Below are 17,963 nucleotides of genomic sequence, written 5' to 3' on the forward strand. Positions count from 1 at the left end.
GCATCTCCTGCAGGAGTTAATATATGTAAAGTGTTCAAAATGTTGCCTGGCTCCAGTAAACCACTGTATAAGTGTTCACTATTATTTCTACTATTCTGCCTCCCTTTTTTTCCCCCCCAGGCTTGGTCTGAGGAGGACCTGTGCATAATGAAAACGGTTTTATGTGTCTGTGTTCCTCTTCTCTTACAGGCCAGAACAAAATCTGCTTCATCCCAGGCATGGTGGGACCTATATTAGAGATGACACTTATCCCCGAGGCTGAGCTCCGGAAAGCCACCATACCAATCTTCTTCGACATGATGCTCTGTGAATATCAAAGGAGTGGGGATTTCAAAAAGGTAAAAAAAAAAATGAGGCTGGAAACTCATGGCATCCTCTCTAATCCCTAGACCATTTCCCCATAATGATATCCTCGTTCCATCTGCCTGGGCTTCATTCAGGAGCTTGACGGTAGGATAGAGACATTATTCACGTGCCCAGAATGAGCTGGCAGATCGGATTTGGTCACTATTCTATCATGCTTTCCTGCCCAAGGCCAAGATTAAAATGCATTTTCTTGCTGTGGATCAGCTTGGTCCCTTTCTCAATAGTACAAGTTCCCTAATCCCTACCTAAGAGTTCCCTGCAGGTGTGTCCAAAGAGCCCATCCCTTCTACCTGCCCCCATCTTGGACCCATCTCTGTCCAGCATTTTCTACTCCCGGACAACCTGGAAGATCTACATTGTCTAGAAAGAGCCGACCTTACCAGGAGTCATACATGAGTTAAAATCAACAGCAAATGGCATCAGAGACCCGTTGCCCAGGAGAGACCTGCGGGGCTGCCATGGCAATCGGGGGCTTTCCCTAGCATGAAGGAAGTGAACAAATAGCGTGAAGCACAGGTGTCATTGGCCAAGTATTTTCATTGAAAAGCCCTGTTGAGCTTAAGAACAAAGACCACTTTCTGGGCCCAGTGACTGCACTGACAGTGCAGTAAACAACCATTTATAATTTATAATGGGTCCTGGCAGTTCAGTAGTTTCCCCATAGTTCAGGAAGGTTGGTGTTTAAGTCTTATCAGGTTCCCTCAGATCTTGATCCCTTGTCTTCTTCACCACACCTTCCCACCTGGTTTTACCTTTAATGGGCTCTTCCTCCTCCTCCCTCAGCATGTCTGCCTCTCATTCTAGACCATCTCCTGCCACCAAACAATTTCCTTAAAACAGATACTTAAAAAGCAGCAGATTCCAAACTGCCTTTCCTTAAAATCCTTACAGATTTTACCCTTTTCTCACTTACTGGTTCTCTGATCCTCACCCAGTAACCCCCAAACCTTCCTGCTTGCATGCAGGGCCCTCCGTACTCTGGCCTTCAGTCAGCCTTTTCAGCTATTATCCCCACCTCTCTTCCTACCTCACCTGTTCTCCCATTATTCCCACAGCTTACCTGAACTGGGATGCCTCAGTCAGCATCCTCCTCTGTGAGTTTCTCCTTCCTGCTACTACTCTGCCCTGTTCACAGTCCTGCCTGCCAACACCTGAACTCCTACTGATCTTGCAAAGCCCATTGCAGAACTGGGTCCATTCAGACAACTTTTCCCTCTATTCTTACATCATTTTACCTCTGAGGTATGATGGTTACATACTGCCGTGCCTTGTACTCATTTCTAATTATGCTCTGCCTCTTCCTCATCCTTATCTAATAAAAGTGATGATGATGGTGATCATGATAATGATGATGATGACAGAAGTGACTGCCATGAACTGGATGCTTACCATCTGTCAGGCACTCTAAGTACTTTCCCTCTGTTAGTTCATATGATCTTGTTTATTGCAAACCCATGAGTTAGGTAGCATTATCGTACCCATTTTAAAGATGAAAATATTGAAGCCTAGAGAGGTAAAGTCACTTGCTCAAAGTCATACATCACCAAAAAGGAGGGGCAGAGACTGCAACACAGAGATCACTATGGTCCCCAAACCCTGCTGTGCCTACAGCATTCTCCAGCCCCAGGTACTGTTACAGTAAATGTCGGCAGAGTGAAACAGTGCATGCCATCCTCTCCAGCAGTGCTTTCTCAAAATAGGTTCCATGGAGCACTAACCCAAACAGATGCTCTAGGGAAGGGGATTTCGAGGCTGAATACCTTTGGAAGTCACTGCATATGGTAAACCCCTCTTGGAGATTTCCAGTGCACATTAACATAGTCAAAGCACTGAGGCATTCCACTGTAAACAGTATTTACAGTGCTCAATTTCTCAAACTTATTTGTGCAAGAAGTACCAATTAGATGTGCCATTCTGCCAATCACTTTGGAAAACACTGTTCTAAGAGGGGAAAGACACTACATATGGTCTTCAATTTACAATGGTTCAATTTACGATATTTTGATTCTACGATGGTGTGGAAGTGATACACATTCAGAAAAACCTTACTTTGAATTTTGAATTTTGATGTTTTTCTGGGCTGGCTACATGCAGTATATTCTCTCTATGAGCCCCAGCTCCTGATGAGCCGCCCGATCATGAGGGTAACGACTGCCATACTTAGAGGCATTCTATGCTCATACAACCATTCTTTTTCACTTTCAGTATAATGTTCAGTAAATTACATGAGCTAATCAACATATTATTATAAAATAGGTTTTGTATTAGATGATTTTCCCAAGCATAGCCAATGTAAGTGTCCTGAACACGTTTAAGGTGGGCTGGGCTAAGCTATGATGTTCATTAAGTTAGGGATTTTAAATGTATTTTCAACTTAACTATATTTTTAATTTGCAATGGATTTGTCAGGACATAACCCCATTATAAGCCAAGGAAGACCTGTAATTATGTCTGATGATACCAGTGTGAGAGGGTACTCTCCTGTCCAGGGATTAATTAGCAGGAGATCTCTAGTCCCAGAAAGGCTAGTGACCAGCTGTCTCCTCGGCAAAGGGCCTTAAAAGAAATCACGTTGAAGAGGTCAGATAGAGGAAGATACCATATCCAACCAGTTGGGATCAAGAGGAGTGAAAGGTGAAACCTAGAGAAGGTGTTTGAAGGCAGTTTACAATCTGCTGTCTCTTAAGGGGTAGTGAGGTACATGAGTCTTGGGAACATGTAGAGGGCACACGATGGGAGACGAAGGGAATCATCCTTACCCACAGGTCAGCACTCCCTCCAGAGGTGTGTGCTCCAGATGGCTCAGAAGATGTCCTGGGAGCAGGTGTGCAAAGGAAACACTTCCAAGTACCTGACAGTATGCCATATTTAAAAAACAAGCAAGCCCGTCAATTCTAGATTATGACCTGACAGTGTTGGTGTCTTCACGTGTTTAGTAGACTTCACAGGCTTGCCCAAGTATGATTTTTTTTTCCCCTGAAGGATTTCCTTATTGTGGCATCCCCAATCTACCCACCTGTTCTCCATGAATGGGGGTCATCCTTGGACTTCTCGCTCCAAGCTGTGTTCAGTGTAATAATGTTCCCCAATTGCTCCTCTTAATTTTTCTTTTATCAAAAGAGACAGGACAATCAGGCTGACTAATGGGGCAGCTTTCCATGAAAAAAACCAGCTGGTGTACTTGGTGGGAGCTCAGCTGTGGAATGAGCAGATCCAGGCATGTCTTCTTGGTTCTGGGTAAGCAGCTCTGGAAGGTGTCCCCAGGAAAGGAGGAAGCCAGTCCACATAAACCCCAACCCATCCTGATGGCCAAATCTAGAGTGAAGCCTGGAACTGGGTCTGAAATCCAGGAGGCATTGCATGCAAACTAGCATTAAGGAATGATACCAAAATTATCAACTAAGAACCAGGTGCCTGTAAAATAACAGGCTTCTCTTTCTAAAATTTGAGTTTCTTAAGGGAAATTAAAAAATCAAGAATAAAAGTTAGCCGGACCCTTTCTCCCAGTTCACACAACGCCCCCTGACCTGGTACCCAACATCTTGAGGTTCTCTTGCTGGCTCACATTTGCTCTGGCTCTTCCTTTGATTTCTTTACCTAAAGAGATTCTACTCATCCTTCAGCAGAGGTCTCACATTTTGAGAGAGCCATTTGTGCTTCCTGATGGATGCAAAGGACAGATTTACTCAAGCAGGATGTCCAAGGACTGGAACTAGGACAGGAAGGGGTTAGACCCTGATGGACTTAAGGAGGGGGTGGGGATGGGGAAAAGGAGGCTCTGGGGCAATCTCTCTTTCTGCTCTGAGTTTCTTTTGCAACCTCATTGCCAGATTGCCCTGTCTTCTCTTCCAGCCCAAATAAGATAGCTGATGATGCATTTGACTGATAACATTTATCCCTCATGAGTACAGCACTTCACCCAAGACCATTGCAGGGGTTTCTGTCCTGTGCCTCAGACTGGGTGTTCCATCCCCGGTACATTCTGCAATTCCCTTGGTGGGGCTACGGACAGGGCAGTTTTGGCAAAAGGAGCCTTGGGTTGCCACACTGTGGCTGGCATGGCCGTGCCTGGTCAGGGTGAATGCATCTTGTCCTGCCTGCATGGGGCTCAGGCATATCACTTATCCCACACTGCGTGACAATCTACTCAAAGATCTGACTCTATCATGAGACTGTGAGTTCTTTCAGGGTTAAAGCCAGTCTCTCAGTCCTGAACTCCTAGCACCTATCAAATTTCCTGTCATGAATATGGTGGGAACCATATCAGTATTCCCAGGATGAATGGAGGCCTCTAGACCTGCATCCTACCACATTCCAGAGGAAAAGCCTTGGCACAGGGAGGAGCATTCCAGTGAACATTTTCATAATGTAGGGTATTGTGGGTAGCTGACCATTGCTTGAATAATCCCCAGAGGCTGGGTAGACCAGTTATCCTCCTGGACAATTCTTCATGGAAGAAGGGGGTTTGGGGGTTTCTAGGTGAAGTTGGTGGGAAGGAGTGGGAGTCCTGGGGCACAGAGGCTGAGAAGAGTGGCTACTTATGATACAGATCATAGAAAGGACTGTGGAAAAATTAGCCTGAAGGTCTGAGTTGCAGCAAACAATGGTTCCAGAGAAAACCCTCTCTCAGAGATGGAAGAGGTAATAGGATTTGATAGCAGCACCTAGAACAGCCACTAGAACACGGCACAAGATCGGTAATTATTTGGTGAATGAATTAACGGGCAGAGATATCAGTGCAGCAGATCCCACTGAAACTGAATCTTGGCATGGAGCAATGTGGTGATTCAGATGGCTTAGAACATGATGTAGAAAAGAACAATTGATTCAATAAATATATACTAGACACCTACCATATTGTCTACTTTAGTGTCAGATGGGCTTGCTGCTTCTGGGCTGGTAAATTTGGGAAAGTTATTTAACCTCTTTCAGCCCCAGTGTCTTTATCTGTGAAATGGCTATCATAATACCATTATAGGTTCCCAAACCAAAGCTCTACAGGGAATAGGAATGGTCTGAAGCAGGCAGGGACAAGGTAAGAATTAGGAAGCTGTCCTGACTCCCATCTCTCATGACATTATTGTCTCCTGCTCTCCCTCCCACCACGCCCCAAGTCTGCTTCCATCCACCCCCAGACAACCAGCATTTCATAAACAAAGGAGGCCAGAGGCTGACTTACTGGGGCCAGTTCCATCCCTGCTATCTCTCTGCCATCCTGGCCTTTCATACTAACTATCCCCCGGCCCCTCACACAAAGTCAAAGTCAGCACCATACCTTTAAAGAAGAGCTCTTCTTTCCTAAATTTCACACTTCTGCAGGATCTTAGGCAAACCAATAATGAAAATAGCCAAAATGTTTTCAAGAAGTCAGGAGACCCCGCGGAAGCAATGCAGGGAAGGCCTGATGCAAATGTGAGGCCTGCATGAGTCATTGTGTTGGAAGAGAGAGGCCCCCCCAGGAGGGCTGGGCTCCTAGAGTTCACTTCCTTTTCCCTTATAAGGGCTTTTTAGATTCCTGTTGGGTCTCGGTAGCATTGACTTCTATGAAAGGAACCTGCAGGTGCCCCTAAAGGAATACCTACCTTTCAGGGGTGGGGAGGAGTCAACACTGTGATGCTGGTGTGGTTGGAAGGAAAATGGAATTGATTTGGAGAAGGCAGAAGCTCTGCACAGTGGCACAGCATAGTGTATGTTTAGGAGCAAATGCTGGGCCCTTGGGACTACTCTGGCCAAGTCCATCCATCTTTTGAAACCCAGACCAAGGTTTCGCTTTGCCTCAGTTTCCTTCTTTATAAAATAGGAATGATGATATCCATTCCCCTTGGCTAAAGACTAAGTGAGATTATGTTGCCATTGACAATGACAATGTCATGAAAATTGCCAACAATTATTGAGCACTTACTGTGTGCCAAGCACCATGCTAAATCTTTCATGCGTTTTTCCCATTAACTCCTCCCAGCACCACTCTACATGGATGCTGTTTTAAATTTCCTTGTAATAGGTGAGAAAAATGAGCCCCAGAAAGCTTATCAATTTGACCAAGGTCACATAGTGGGGAAAAAAGTCAAAGCAAGACTGAAACTAAGTCTCTTGGATGCCAAAAGCTGTGGTCATAGCCACTCCTAAGCATGTGCATGCTGGGGGGGGGGGGGGGGCAAAACAGCCTGCTGTCCGCCTTGGGATGTGCCTGACTGCAGCCCTCACTCTCCGACCTGCCCTAGAGGGCTCAGGCATGGATGGCATCACCCAGCTCTGCAGAACCCCTGGCACCCTGTAATTTCCTTCCCTGCAGGCTCTTTTGTGACCCTGTGACAAGTGCTTATTTACCTCATGCACTTCTCCGCTCTAAAGGCAAGTTCATCACATGAGGAGGAATCATGCCAGCATTTACCATTCAACAACTCAGACAAGAAAAAATGCTGTTTCTTTCCTCCCCCAGAGCTGCTTTCCAGTAACGTCCAACGTAAATAGCATAACATTAGCAGTAATCATTAGCAGATCAGCAAACCCGAGGCATACCTGAGTTTATGGTCTCCCTGGTGCTTTATATATAAAATCCTCCAGTCCTCCTAACTACCCTGTGCAATAGGTACTACTATTATACTGATAGGCCAAATCTGTCCTGCTACCTGTTTTTGTAAATAAAGTTTTATTGGCATACAGCCATGCTGATTTGTCTATTATCTATGGTTGCTTAGCGTTATAGCAGCAGAGCTGAGTAGTTGTGACAAAGACTATCTAAACTGCAAAGCCTAAGATATTTACGGTCTGATCCTTTACAGAAAATGGTTGCTGACCCCTGTTATAAACTCTGAAACAGGATTAGAAAGACCTGCTAGCTTTCCCAAAATGGTGGAGGGAATGGAGCAGACATGTCTAGATTGCCAGATAATCTAACATCAGAGCCCATGCTTGTAGTCCTTCAGCGTATTTCTTCCTGCCCTAGGCTTGCTCAGTAGACCTCTCTAATCAACATAGCCCCAACCCTTGACTCTGGATGACATTTCATGCCTACTAGATGCTTAGTATAATGCATCATATAATGTCCATGATTCAAGTGCAGACTAGTAGCCCAGACCCTGGTCAAATTGGCCCCCATCTAGGTCTCCATTCTAATTTTTTTCCCTTTCTCTCTTTCTTGAACTCTGCTCCTGCTGAACTGCTCTCCTCATTTTTCTCTACATTCCTACCTCCATCATTTGCTCAGTCCATGCCTCCTACCTAAATGCCCTTCCTTTTCACATTTGTCACAGTTCTATCCATCTTCCAGGTTTTGTGTATCTCCTTCCATAAATCTTTTGCAACTGTGGAAAGTCACAGGAAATTTTCTCATTTGTGCTCTATCAGCACAAGCTTCTGGTCCTTTCCTTTGACCCTCAGCACACAAAAGTGAGGGAACAATGGCATCACACATGTGAGCTGAGGGAAGAGTGACTCCAGCCCCGGCCTTTCATCACCTGAAGATTCCAACCAACTAGACAGGGCTTGATCCTTTGTGCACTGAAAAGAACCTGCCAAAAGGTCTCTGCCATTCATAACAGACTTTAGACAAGCCACTGAAATTCCCAGAGTCTCTCCTACCCAAGAGAAAGGCTCCACTTACTTAAGTGGGCCAGTCCCAGGCTGGCTGCTTTTCACACATTTTTACATTTAAAAGTGATCCTCCTTGGGGCACCTGGTGGCTCAGTTGGTAAAGCATCCAGCTCTTGATTTCTGCTCAGTCATGGTCTCAGGGTCATGAGATCAAGCCCCAAGTCAGGCTCCATGCTGGGTGTGGAGGCTGCTTGAGATTCTCTCTCCCTCTGCCCCTCCCCCCGCCATTTGTGTATGCTCGCTCTCTCTCTCCCTGTCTCTTTCTCTCTCTTTAAAAAAAAAAAAAAAGGCTATCTTCCTTAAATATGACCTCCAGACCTCAGGGAGCTATTTTAAGGACTGAGGGTAGAGAGGTTGGGTGAGGAGCCAGGAGTACCCAACCAAAGACTGCTTTGACCTTGGTGACCTTTGCCAAGGGCCTCCTTCCCTTCTCCAGATGTCAGTTTCTTATTTAATGGGAAAATTGAGACATGCACTGCATGGTATGGATGGACTCATCGGGGCATGTTATTAAAACCATACAAACCGTTTTACATTACAGCCGTGAAAAGGGACCCAGTGTGACCCTTTAAGATATGGAAAAAGCCATGAACTGAAGCAAGTGAGAAGCTTCTTCATGGTGAAAGTGGGGAAATAGAATACCCTCTGTCTTCATTGTAACAAGATTGGTGGGACTGTGGGTACGTGCTCACTTTCAAGTCATTTACCTAGTCTGATTTCTGCCCAGTACAGTTGTCCCCAGTCCTTGCTTTCTGAGGCATCATGACAGCTTCAAGTATGCAAACATGACAGCTTCAAGTATGGGTGGTCTCAGGGCCTCAGTGTCTCTCCATCTCCCTCTTTCTGCTTCCATTTGTGTTGGTGTCGTTTCCAGGCAGCCTCTTTCATTGTGGCCATCTCCAGCAGTCCTGGCTTCTAACTTCCATCTCCATGTGGAACAGACAGACTCCGTGCTAAGAGTTCCAGCACAGCCTCTGAGTCTCACTGGCTTGGCCTGAGCCTTTATTAATCTTAGTGTCTAGTTGATGAAAGAGACTGATTAAGAGCTAGGCCTGGGTCACGTTCCCGTACCTGGAGCTAGGGAGGCATGCTCAGCTCACCTGTATCCCGAAGACTGAGACTAGGGCCCGGGCGATAAATGAAGTGTGGAGAAAGACTGGCCAGACAGGCAGAAATGCCAGCTGTCCATTCCCCAAAGATGGAGGGCTCTGTCGTGCACCTCCATGTCCTTGCACATGCTGTGTCCTCCGCCCTCTGCCCTCCACTATGCCTTTTCCCTTCCTTCGCACACTGTCTTTTTTTTTTTTTTTTTTTAAGATTTTATTTATTTATTTGACAGACAGAGATCACAAGTAGGCAGAGAGGCAGGCAAAGAGAGAGGAGGAAACAGGCTCTCTGCAGAGCAGAGAGCCCGATGCGGGGATCGATCCTAGGACCCTGGGACCATGACCTGAGCTAGAGGCAGAGGCTTTAACCCACTGAGCCACCCAGGTGCCCCCTTCACTCACTGACTTTCTCCCTGTCCTCCCTCCCTCCTCCTCTCTCTGGTGCTTACCATCTACGTTTCTTCCCCATGGTCTGGGAACTCCCCAAAGACAGACATGGTGCCCTGTTCTGTGTGCACTCCCTGCTCCTGGCACTGACCCTGAGAAATGCTGGGCACTCCACAAAGCTTTGGTTAAAATAACAAATGGGCTAATTTCAACATTCAGCCTCCTAATGTTGTTCTTATTGATTTCCATCTCGTATTTCTTCAGTTTGAAAATGAAATCATCCTCAAGCTGGACCACGAGGTGGAAGGGGGTCGAGGGGACGAGCAATACATGCAGCTGCTAGAGTCCATGTAAGTCCGCGCCCGCGTGTGGGAGGAGCGGGGGATGCAGGAGCTGGGGACGTGGGAGATCAGAGCGCTCGGAAGGCTGGGGCCTCCGGGGGCTCCCCACCCCTACTCCAGAGATCTGTCCGTTGGCTCCTCGTACTGGAGAAACTCCACTTCTGAAAGCAACCTCAAATATCTCTCCCTAGAGAGACTGTTTCTTTGATATTGATGGAATAGGACAGATAAAAAGAAACTTTGCTGTATTGGGAAGAGGAAAACAATCCACCAAAATATTCACTTCTTTTACCTCTTTGCTGTGAACTAATTCTTGCTAGTTTTTCCTTTTTTATCTTTTAATCTTAGACAGATGTTGATCATGACCAACACACCTGGAGCCCACGCAGGACACGGGGGCTGGGCCAGATGCTCTCTGGGCACGGCCTCATTTAGCTGCATTTACTCTCTGATCCCGGTGTCATGGAGCTGGCCCCTGAGGCTCATGGGAGGGGCTTGTCTGAGGAAACCAGAACAAGCTGGTTGGATGGGCAAGCTGGGACCCGAACTAGCTCTGCCTGACTTCAGGGCTCAGGCCTGAGTGAGGCAGTGCACCGTGGTCCCCACAGCACTTGCAATCAGGACCCTGTTTGGTTTTAACATCTTACTGAGATATAATTTATATACTCTTCAGCCCACTGAAAGTGTACAATTCAATGGCTTTTAGTATATTTGCAGAGCTGTACGACCATAACCACAATCTGTTTGATGAACTTTTTTGTGCCCTCCCAAAAGAAACCCTATGTCCTTTAGCCACCATCCCCCCCTACTTTCTGTCCCTGTGAATTTGTCTGGTCTGCACATTTCATATAAATGGAATCAATATACGGTCCTTGGCGCCTGGCTTCTTACACACGAGGGTCACCCCACGCTGTAGCAGGTGTCAGTGCTTAATTCGTTTTTGTGGCTGACTGATATTTCACTATTTAGACACATCCCATTTTGTTTATTCACTTACCTATTAATGGATATTTCAGCTGTTTCTACTTTTTCAACTATTAGGAATGATGATGCTATGAGCATTTGTGTGTAAGGTTTTGTGAGGACATATGCTTACGGTTTTCTTGGGTATAAACTGAGGAGTGGAATTGCTGGGTCATCTGGTAACTCTGTTTGGTCTTTTGAGGAACCATGAGACTGTTTTTTCAAAATACCGGACCACTCCCATTCCTACCAGCTGTGTGTGAAGAGTTCTAGTTTCTCCCCATTCTCCCCAATACTTGTTAATAATCTGTCTTACTAATTAGAGCCATCCTAGTGGCTGTGAAAGTGATATCATTGCCATTTTGATTTGCATTTCCTTGATGGCTCATGAGGTTGAGCATTTTTTCATGTGCATATTGGCCACTTGTATATAGTTAGAGAAAGACATTGGGTTTTAACCCTGAACCCACCACCTAGCATCTCTATAACTTTGGGCCAATCACCATCATTAGCCTCAGTATCTCCAGCTGTAAAATGGGAAGAATAAGCTTGTGGTTATTTTAAAGACTGAATAACTCCAAAGCATCTGGCACACAGGAGGTAAAGCTAGTAAGTATACTTTGTTCAGACACCTGATCCCCAGTTTCTATCTCCATGTCAATTGTCCCCTTTCCCCAAGAAGTACTTCACCGAAAGTTTGGTACTGTGGCTCAGACATCCCAGATTTCTTCCTAGTTGCATATTCTCTGATCTGTATGATTCTCTGATATAACTCGGACTTGGGGTTCTTTTTCCAATCCTTTTTTAATATTTTAACTTCAGCAATGAAAGCAAAACTAAAGGCCTTTCTCTAACCCTCACAGTGACCCTCCTTCCCCCCACTCCAGAGGCAGAGCAGATTCCCAGCAGTACCCTGTCCCCCTTCTGTCACTGTGCACAGCCCTCACTAAACACATGGATTGCAAAGGTAGCTCAGCCGGAAGGAGAAGCTCACTGTCTGCCCCTCGGATGGGTATCGAGACTCACTGTCCAGGAGAAAAAGTGACATTTTGCCTGAGTCAATGTTTATTTTAAAGTTCTAAAAAAGAAAATCTAAATATTGACCATAAGTAAAACCATTTACGGTGCTGGCAATTTCCATTTTTATAAGCGGATAGGGCTCTGTGGTAGTCTTCAGATGATCAGCAGGGTTTTCAAATCCTTCCTGCGTGATTATTTATAAAAGGAATCCTTAGAGGTTGAGGAAATTAAAAGCAGCTGATTATTTTTGCTCCTGAGATAGAGGTGTGAATGATTTCTATAAAACCAATCAAATCCAACCAGAGGAGTCAAGGTCCCATTAGAATGTCCAGCGGCCAGGTCCTTGCTTCTTCCTTTGAACTTTCTGAGCCTCAGTTTCCTTATCTGGAAATTGGGGATAAAAATACTATCCAGCTCTTAGAGGTTTTTTTTTTTTTTTTTGAGATTATGCAAGAGGAGTCATGTAAAGTGCTTAGCACAATTTCTGATAACTAGTAAGTAGTCTGAAAATATTAGCTATTATTATTGTCATTCTTCAGGTAGATGCTGATGTGGTTATTTGAAGCTATGAGCCTACCTGTCATTTCTCCTCCAGGCTAGTCACTGTCAGTTCCTCCAACTCTTCTTCTCAGTCCTTCATTCAGGGCTTCCACTGGCATGTAGTGCCTCCCGTGGGCAAACACAATCCTGTGAGTACATGGCTTAGGAATATGATGGTGCCTCTGTGAATAGATCAGGGCTTCCCTTCCTGTGGCAGCTGCAGCCCTGCTTTAGGGCATAGAGTGGGGCTGAATTTCAGCCTTTATGGGCTCTTGTGCAGTGCACAAGCCATACAACCTTACACAACATCCCACTCCTCCCTATCCTCAGAAATGTCCTCAGAGCCCACTGCCATTTTTCCATAACTGTCTTAATGTGAGGGTCCCACACTGAATGGAATAATTAGACACTCTATCCTGCTTTATTCCATCTGGAATAGAATGGAAAAATTCCATTGAGAATTTTTCTAGAAGTGGCAAGGGAGCTAGAAAGCTAAAGAGGACAGAGAATGTGTGCTCTAGGTCCAAGATCCCACCCAAATCAGTTCATTACCTGAAAGAGGACCTGTCATATGTGGTGCTGCACACATCATTTTTAAAGGAATGAGTGAAAACCCAGTTCCATCAGCACTGACAGAGTTGGCCTGGGCCCCTCCCTCCGAAAGCCTCACACACTGAATGCAAATCAATTCCAGGGCAGGGTGAGTTCCCTCCAGGCCCCTCAAGGCAGGAGCATAGACATGGAATGGCTGGCAAGTGCTCTGCCACCTCTCCTTCCATTGAGTGAGGAATTATCTGCATCACCTAGAGGTTCCCAGGACCATTTTTCATTGTACTTGTCCTCAGCTGAGGATTCAAAGGAAGGAAAGAGCTGGGTGACCTTGGCAGGACCTGTGGGCCTCATGCCTCCTCTATAGATTGATGATGTTAATAAGGCCCAACTCAAGGAAATTTTGTAAGTATTAAACAAGACAACCAATAAAGTGGGTTTGCACAGCATCTGGAACACAGGAAGTACTCAATACACGATAGTATTAATACACTACAGTTAGTTTTTATTTCTGTATCTGCTTCCCCTGCTACACTGTGATTTCCTGGAAGTCAGTGTCTTAATGATTTCTGAATCCCTAGTTCCTAGAACAGTATCTGTTGAGTGGATTGGTGGATGGTGGGTGATGGTAGACGGTGAACAGCCAGGTGATTTCCAAACAATCTGCCGATCTATCTCACCAATCCTAGACCGTATGAGCAGCTTTCTTGCCCTATGCCTAAAGAATAGTGAAACTAAGAAAGCCAGGACTGTGTTCTCCTAAACCCATGCTTCACAAAGGACCAATAGCACTAGCATCATCCAGGAGCTTTTTAGAAATGCAGAATCTTGGGCCCGAAGCCAGATCTACTGAACCAGAATCTATTAACAGAATCTGCTAAGCTCCAGGTTATTCCCATGAGCACTGAACTTTGCAAAGCCCTGGACTAAAGGAGTTGTTCTTCATGTTGCCTGCATATTGGAATCACCTAGAGAACTTTAAAAATAAAATACTGCTACCTGGCTCCCACTCCCAGAGATACAAAGTCATTGATTTTAGGGTGGGCATCGAGCTTTATAAAATGCTCCCCTGGGGATTCTAATATGTAGTTGGGACTGAGAACCACTAGTCTGGCTGCACTTAGGCGGTGAGATACCTTCTGGGTCTGAGCTGCCTGGGAGGCCATGAGGAATCACACTCCAAACACTGGACAAACTTTGTCGCATTGTTATTAGCTTGCGAAGCAGGCTTGGAAGTGACTGTCCCAGAAGGAGTCAGGCACAGCTGTGACTGAGCCAGACAGGCCTAAATCACAGAGCAATTTGCATCTCTCATTGAGAGCCAGGGAACAGGTGCTTCTCCCATGGAGAAGATGGATTTGTCTGATCACAGCCACAGTTTGAGATGTCACCTCCTTGCAGCCTGGTTTGGCTTCTGGGAGGAAATGACACTCCAAAGTCCTTGCCTTTCTCACCTTTCCCTCCTAGGAGCTCTTGGGACCTAAGCTGCCACAGGGAAAGTAGCCAGAAACAAATAGTAGCCTGGGTAATTCTTGTCTACTCAAGATGCCTGAGAACAAACCACAGTGTTTCTCTGTGGGAAAATAAGGAAGTATTTGGCTTGATTCCCAAGGTCACCGCTTATTAAGAGTGATTTGGGAAGGTCATTTAACCTCTCTGAGCCTTGAGTCCCTCATCCATAAAATCAGGGGAATAATTTTTACTAGTCATAATTATCATGATGATTTCTTAAGAAAAAGTAATGAGGAAAAAAATAGAAAAGAAAAGAAAGAAGGAAAAGTGATTACTACAGTGTCTGGTGCAGAATAAGTGATTAATAAAAAGCAGTCATTAATCAAAATTTTAATCCATCTGTCTCCCTTTGCCTAGCCTGTGGACCTCCTGAAAGTAGACATGATTTTTTTTTTATATATTTCTTATTTTTGTCTTTCTCCCCATACCCACCCCACACGATGCCTATTATAGTGCCCAGCAACTAATAGATGCTTAAGGAATGTCACATTTTTTATTTTTACTTTTTAAAATTTGGAATACCAATATGACAACTAATGTAAATTTTTCAAATAACATATGCACATTTAAATTTTAAAAATGAGTACTTTCTCCTCCATTCTCCCACCTAGACCCCTTGTCAGCGCAACTGCCATTAAGAGTTTGGAGTCTGTCCTTCCTGACCATGTCTGGTACATACAGAAATGTGTGATGCAGACGTGCAAGTCTACTTACAAATGCTGGAGCCAGAATGTTGATCTTTAACAACTGTATGATCTTGGACAAGTTAGTTGGCCTCACTGTGTCTTAGTTTCCCCATCTGCAAACATCCCATCTCATAAGACAATGATGGGAGATTGAGTGATTTGCCATTTGTGAGACATTTGGAGTAATGCCTGGGACATGGTAGGTTCTGTGTGAGCTGGTTAAATAAAAAACAAATATTGTTCTGAGACTTAATTTTTCTCAGTGGCCTGTGTGTTTTATGCAGAGCTTTTTGTGTCAAAGCATATTACTGTCTCATACTTTTTAATGTCTTCATAGAACTACATTTTGTGAATATGCTTTAACTTATTAACCATTTGCCTATTGATGGACATTTAAGATGGTTTCAACTATTTCACTGTAGACACGATTTGTAAGTATTATAAATCTTTGCATGCCTCTGGGAATATTTCTGTCAAATAGATTCCCTGAAGTAGAATTGTTGAGCCGGAGGTCGGGTATGTACACTTAAAATTTTGATAGATATTGTGAAAATTGCTACTCAAAAGGTTGTACTGATTTACTCCCTAGGTAGGTGTGTACAAGTCACCATTTCCCCACACCATTGCCCACACTGGACATTTTTTTCCCCATTCTGATGGTGGGTGGAAAAATTAAATATTTGCTAAACTGTATGGACAAATAAGTGTGTAAATGAATATGTGATTGAATCAATGAACAAAATGGGTCAACACATGAACCAGGGGAACTTGGATTCACTGGTTTATCTGCTCCCCTCCCCCACCGGCACACTGGCCATGAGCTCACTGACCTCCCTTCTCTGCCCACAGCCTGATGGAATGTGCTGCAGAGCACCCGACTATTTTCAGGTCGGTGGAAAACTTCGTGAACCTGGTGAAAGGCCTCCTGGAGAAGCTGCTCGATTACCGGGGTGTGATGGCAGATGAGAGCAAAGACAACCGCATGAGCTGCACTGTGAATCTGCTGGTGTGTGGGCTTGGCCACCTTGCCCCAAGGCCCCATCAGACCAGAGTCCTTGGGGCAGGCCTGGTGTGGGGTTTCGCTGTGCTTTTGATAGAGAAGTAGTGCTCAGGGCTTCGCAAACCAAACAAAAGTGGGATTGAATCCCTACTCTGCCACCTGCTCGCTCTGTGTCTTGAGGCCAATAACTTCATTCCATGCTCAAGTTTCCTCATTGATGAAATGGGAATGAGTGTTTTCTTTAGTATTAAAGAAATATATCATATGGAAGGGAAGTGACCCTAGAAAATGGTGAAGAGTATGAGCTCTGGAGTTACATAGCACCTGGGTTCTCATCCTACCTCTGAAAATTAAAAGAGCAGACAAGTCCAAGAAGTTTTCTGAAGGGTTTCATTGTCTTATCTGTTCTATAGAGAAAATAATTGTAGCTATTTCTTGGGTTCTGCAGTCCAGGGGCATAGTTAAATGCTTACTACAGATTACTTTCTTTCTCTTATGGAATGGAGTAATCGAATAAACAGAATTTACAGCAAAGTAGCATGGGCCAGGCCAACCAGAGCAGCTAATCTCAAGTCCAGGCCCTTAACCCCTATACCACATGACCTGCCAAGGGTCATGAAAAGTCTCCCTTCATATGTCCTGCCATACGGCCATGGGACAGGTAGTAGCAACCCTAGCACTTCACACCATCACTGGTTTCAATGAATGAAGTTGGCCAAAAGACTGTGCGGCATCCATTGTATCAATGCCCCCCTGCCATGCTTAATGATCCAGAAATATAAATCCTGTCCTATAGCTCCTTTGTGTGGTCTCTGTTTACCCTAAGTGGACTCCTTTTTTAACAGCCTAGATATTGCCATTGATTTTTTGAAAGGCCAAGGGGAGTTTAAAAATCCTGATTACAGCAGAAAGGAGTTCACTGCTAATAACTCCACCAGGTCCAATTTACATAAAGAACAGGAAAAGGGGTTTTCCAGGGGTTTAGCAATTTCTCTCTACAGAGAGGCAGAAGTTAGTTGAAGAAAATGACCTTCAACAGTCGAACTCTGACCAGGGAGAGAGTTTGGGACAGGACGATCCACAAGCAATTTTAATTAGACCCCACTAGCTTTTGGTGTGGTGTAAACATGGCATCAGGAAGGAGGACAGGAGGAGGGTGTCAGGTAGCTGAGATCTAGTGTGGCTCTGCCACCCGCTCACTGAGTACCCAAGAACATACCACCTCCTCTCTCTGAGCTTCCAGTGCCCCCTGGGTACACTGGGTTAAACCAGGTTCTTCTCAATATATGGCTCAAGGGTCAGACCATGACCTCTTGGCTCAGAACTTGTGAGGACTCATTTACAAATGCATGAGATTAGGTGGAGATTAGGTAGAGCCCAGGGCCACTACTAGTCTACATGAACCCCAAGCCTGAGTTGGGCTTCCTAGTATTGCCAAGTTTAAGTGTTTTTGACTGTGGAGTCTCCTCGTAACTCCTCATACTGCTGTACCAACAGGAGTTATGATCCATTATTCTCCCTGAGATCTATTACTATTCCTGTTACTCTGATTACTGCTATTACCACTAAATCCAACCAGCTTCATCTGAGTACTAGGTCTGAGCTTGCCAACATCAAGCTGGGCTGCCTTTTGTTGCAGACTCTGTCAAAGTGGACTGCCTCCGTCTTGACGGTGCCCCTTTCAGCGCAGCAAATAGCTCAACTTCACCCCTGATATATGATGGCTGGGGTACCCCCTCTTTTCCTATACAGTCTAAGATTCAGGGAAGTGACTTTCAAGGAAGAATCTCTTAAGAAGGGTGTTTGACGCATTCAGGGAAGTAAATTTTGTGCTCCCATCTCAGGGCCCCCAGATAGAAAATAGCAGTCTTCCTTGCATCTCCTTCTCTACGCCCTCTAC

The 17,963-nt window shown here is 45.1% G+C and overlaps 1 protein-coding gene across 1 annotated transcript in view; it reads left to right on the plus strand.

The window, feature by feature from the left end:
• DOCK2 (dedicator of cytokinesis 2) overlaps window positions 1-17,963 on the plus strand; it is a 411,678-nt gene that overhangs the window by 352,647 nt on the left and 41,068 nt on the right. Inside the window, exons 33-35 of the mRNA XM_047729407.1 lie at window positions 190-338; window positions 9,717-9,802; window positions 15,913-16,069. Of these exons, the coding sequence (XP_047585363.1) occupies window positions 190-338; window positions 9,717-9,802; window positions 15,913-16,069 (392 nt within the window). The remainder of the gene's footprint in view (window positions 1-189; window positions 339-9,716; window positions 9,803-15,912; window positions 16,070-17,963) is intronic.

Source organism: Lutra lutra, chromosome 5, assembly GCF_902655055.1.
Source record: "Lutra lutra chromosome 5, mLutLut1.2, whole genome shotgun sequence".
Taxonomy (NCBI): domain Eukaryota; kingdom Metazoa; phylum Chordata; class Mammalia; order Carnivora; family Mustelidae; genus Lutra; species Lutra lutra.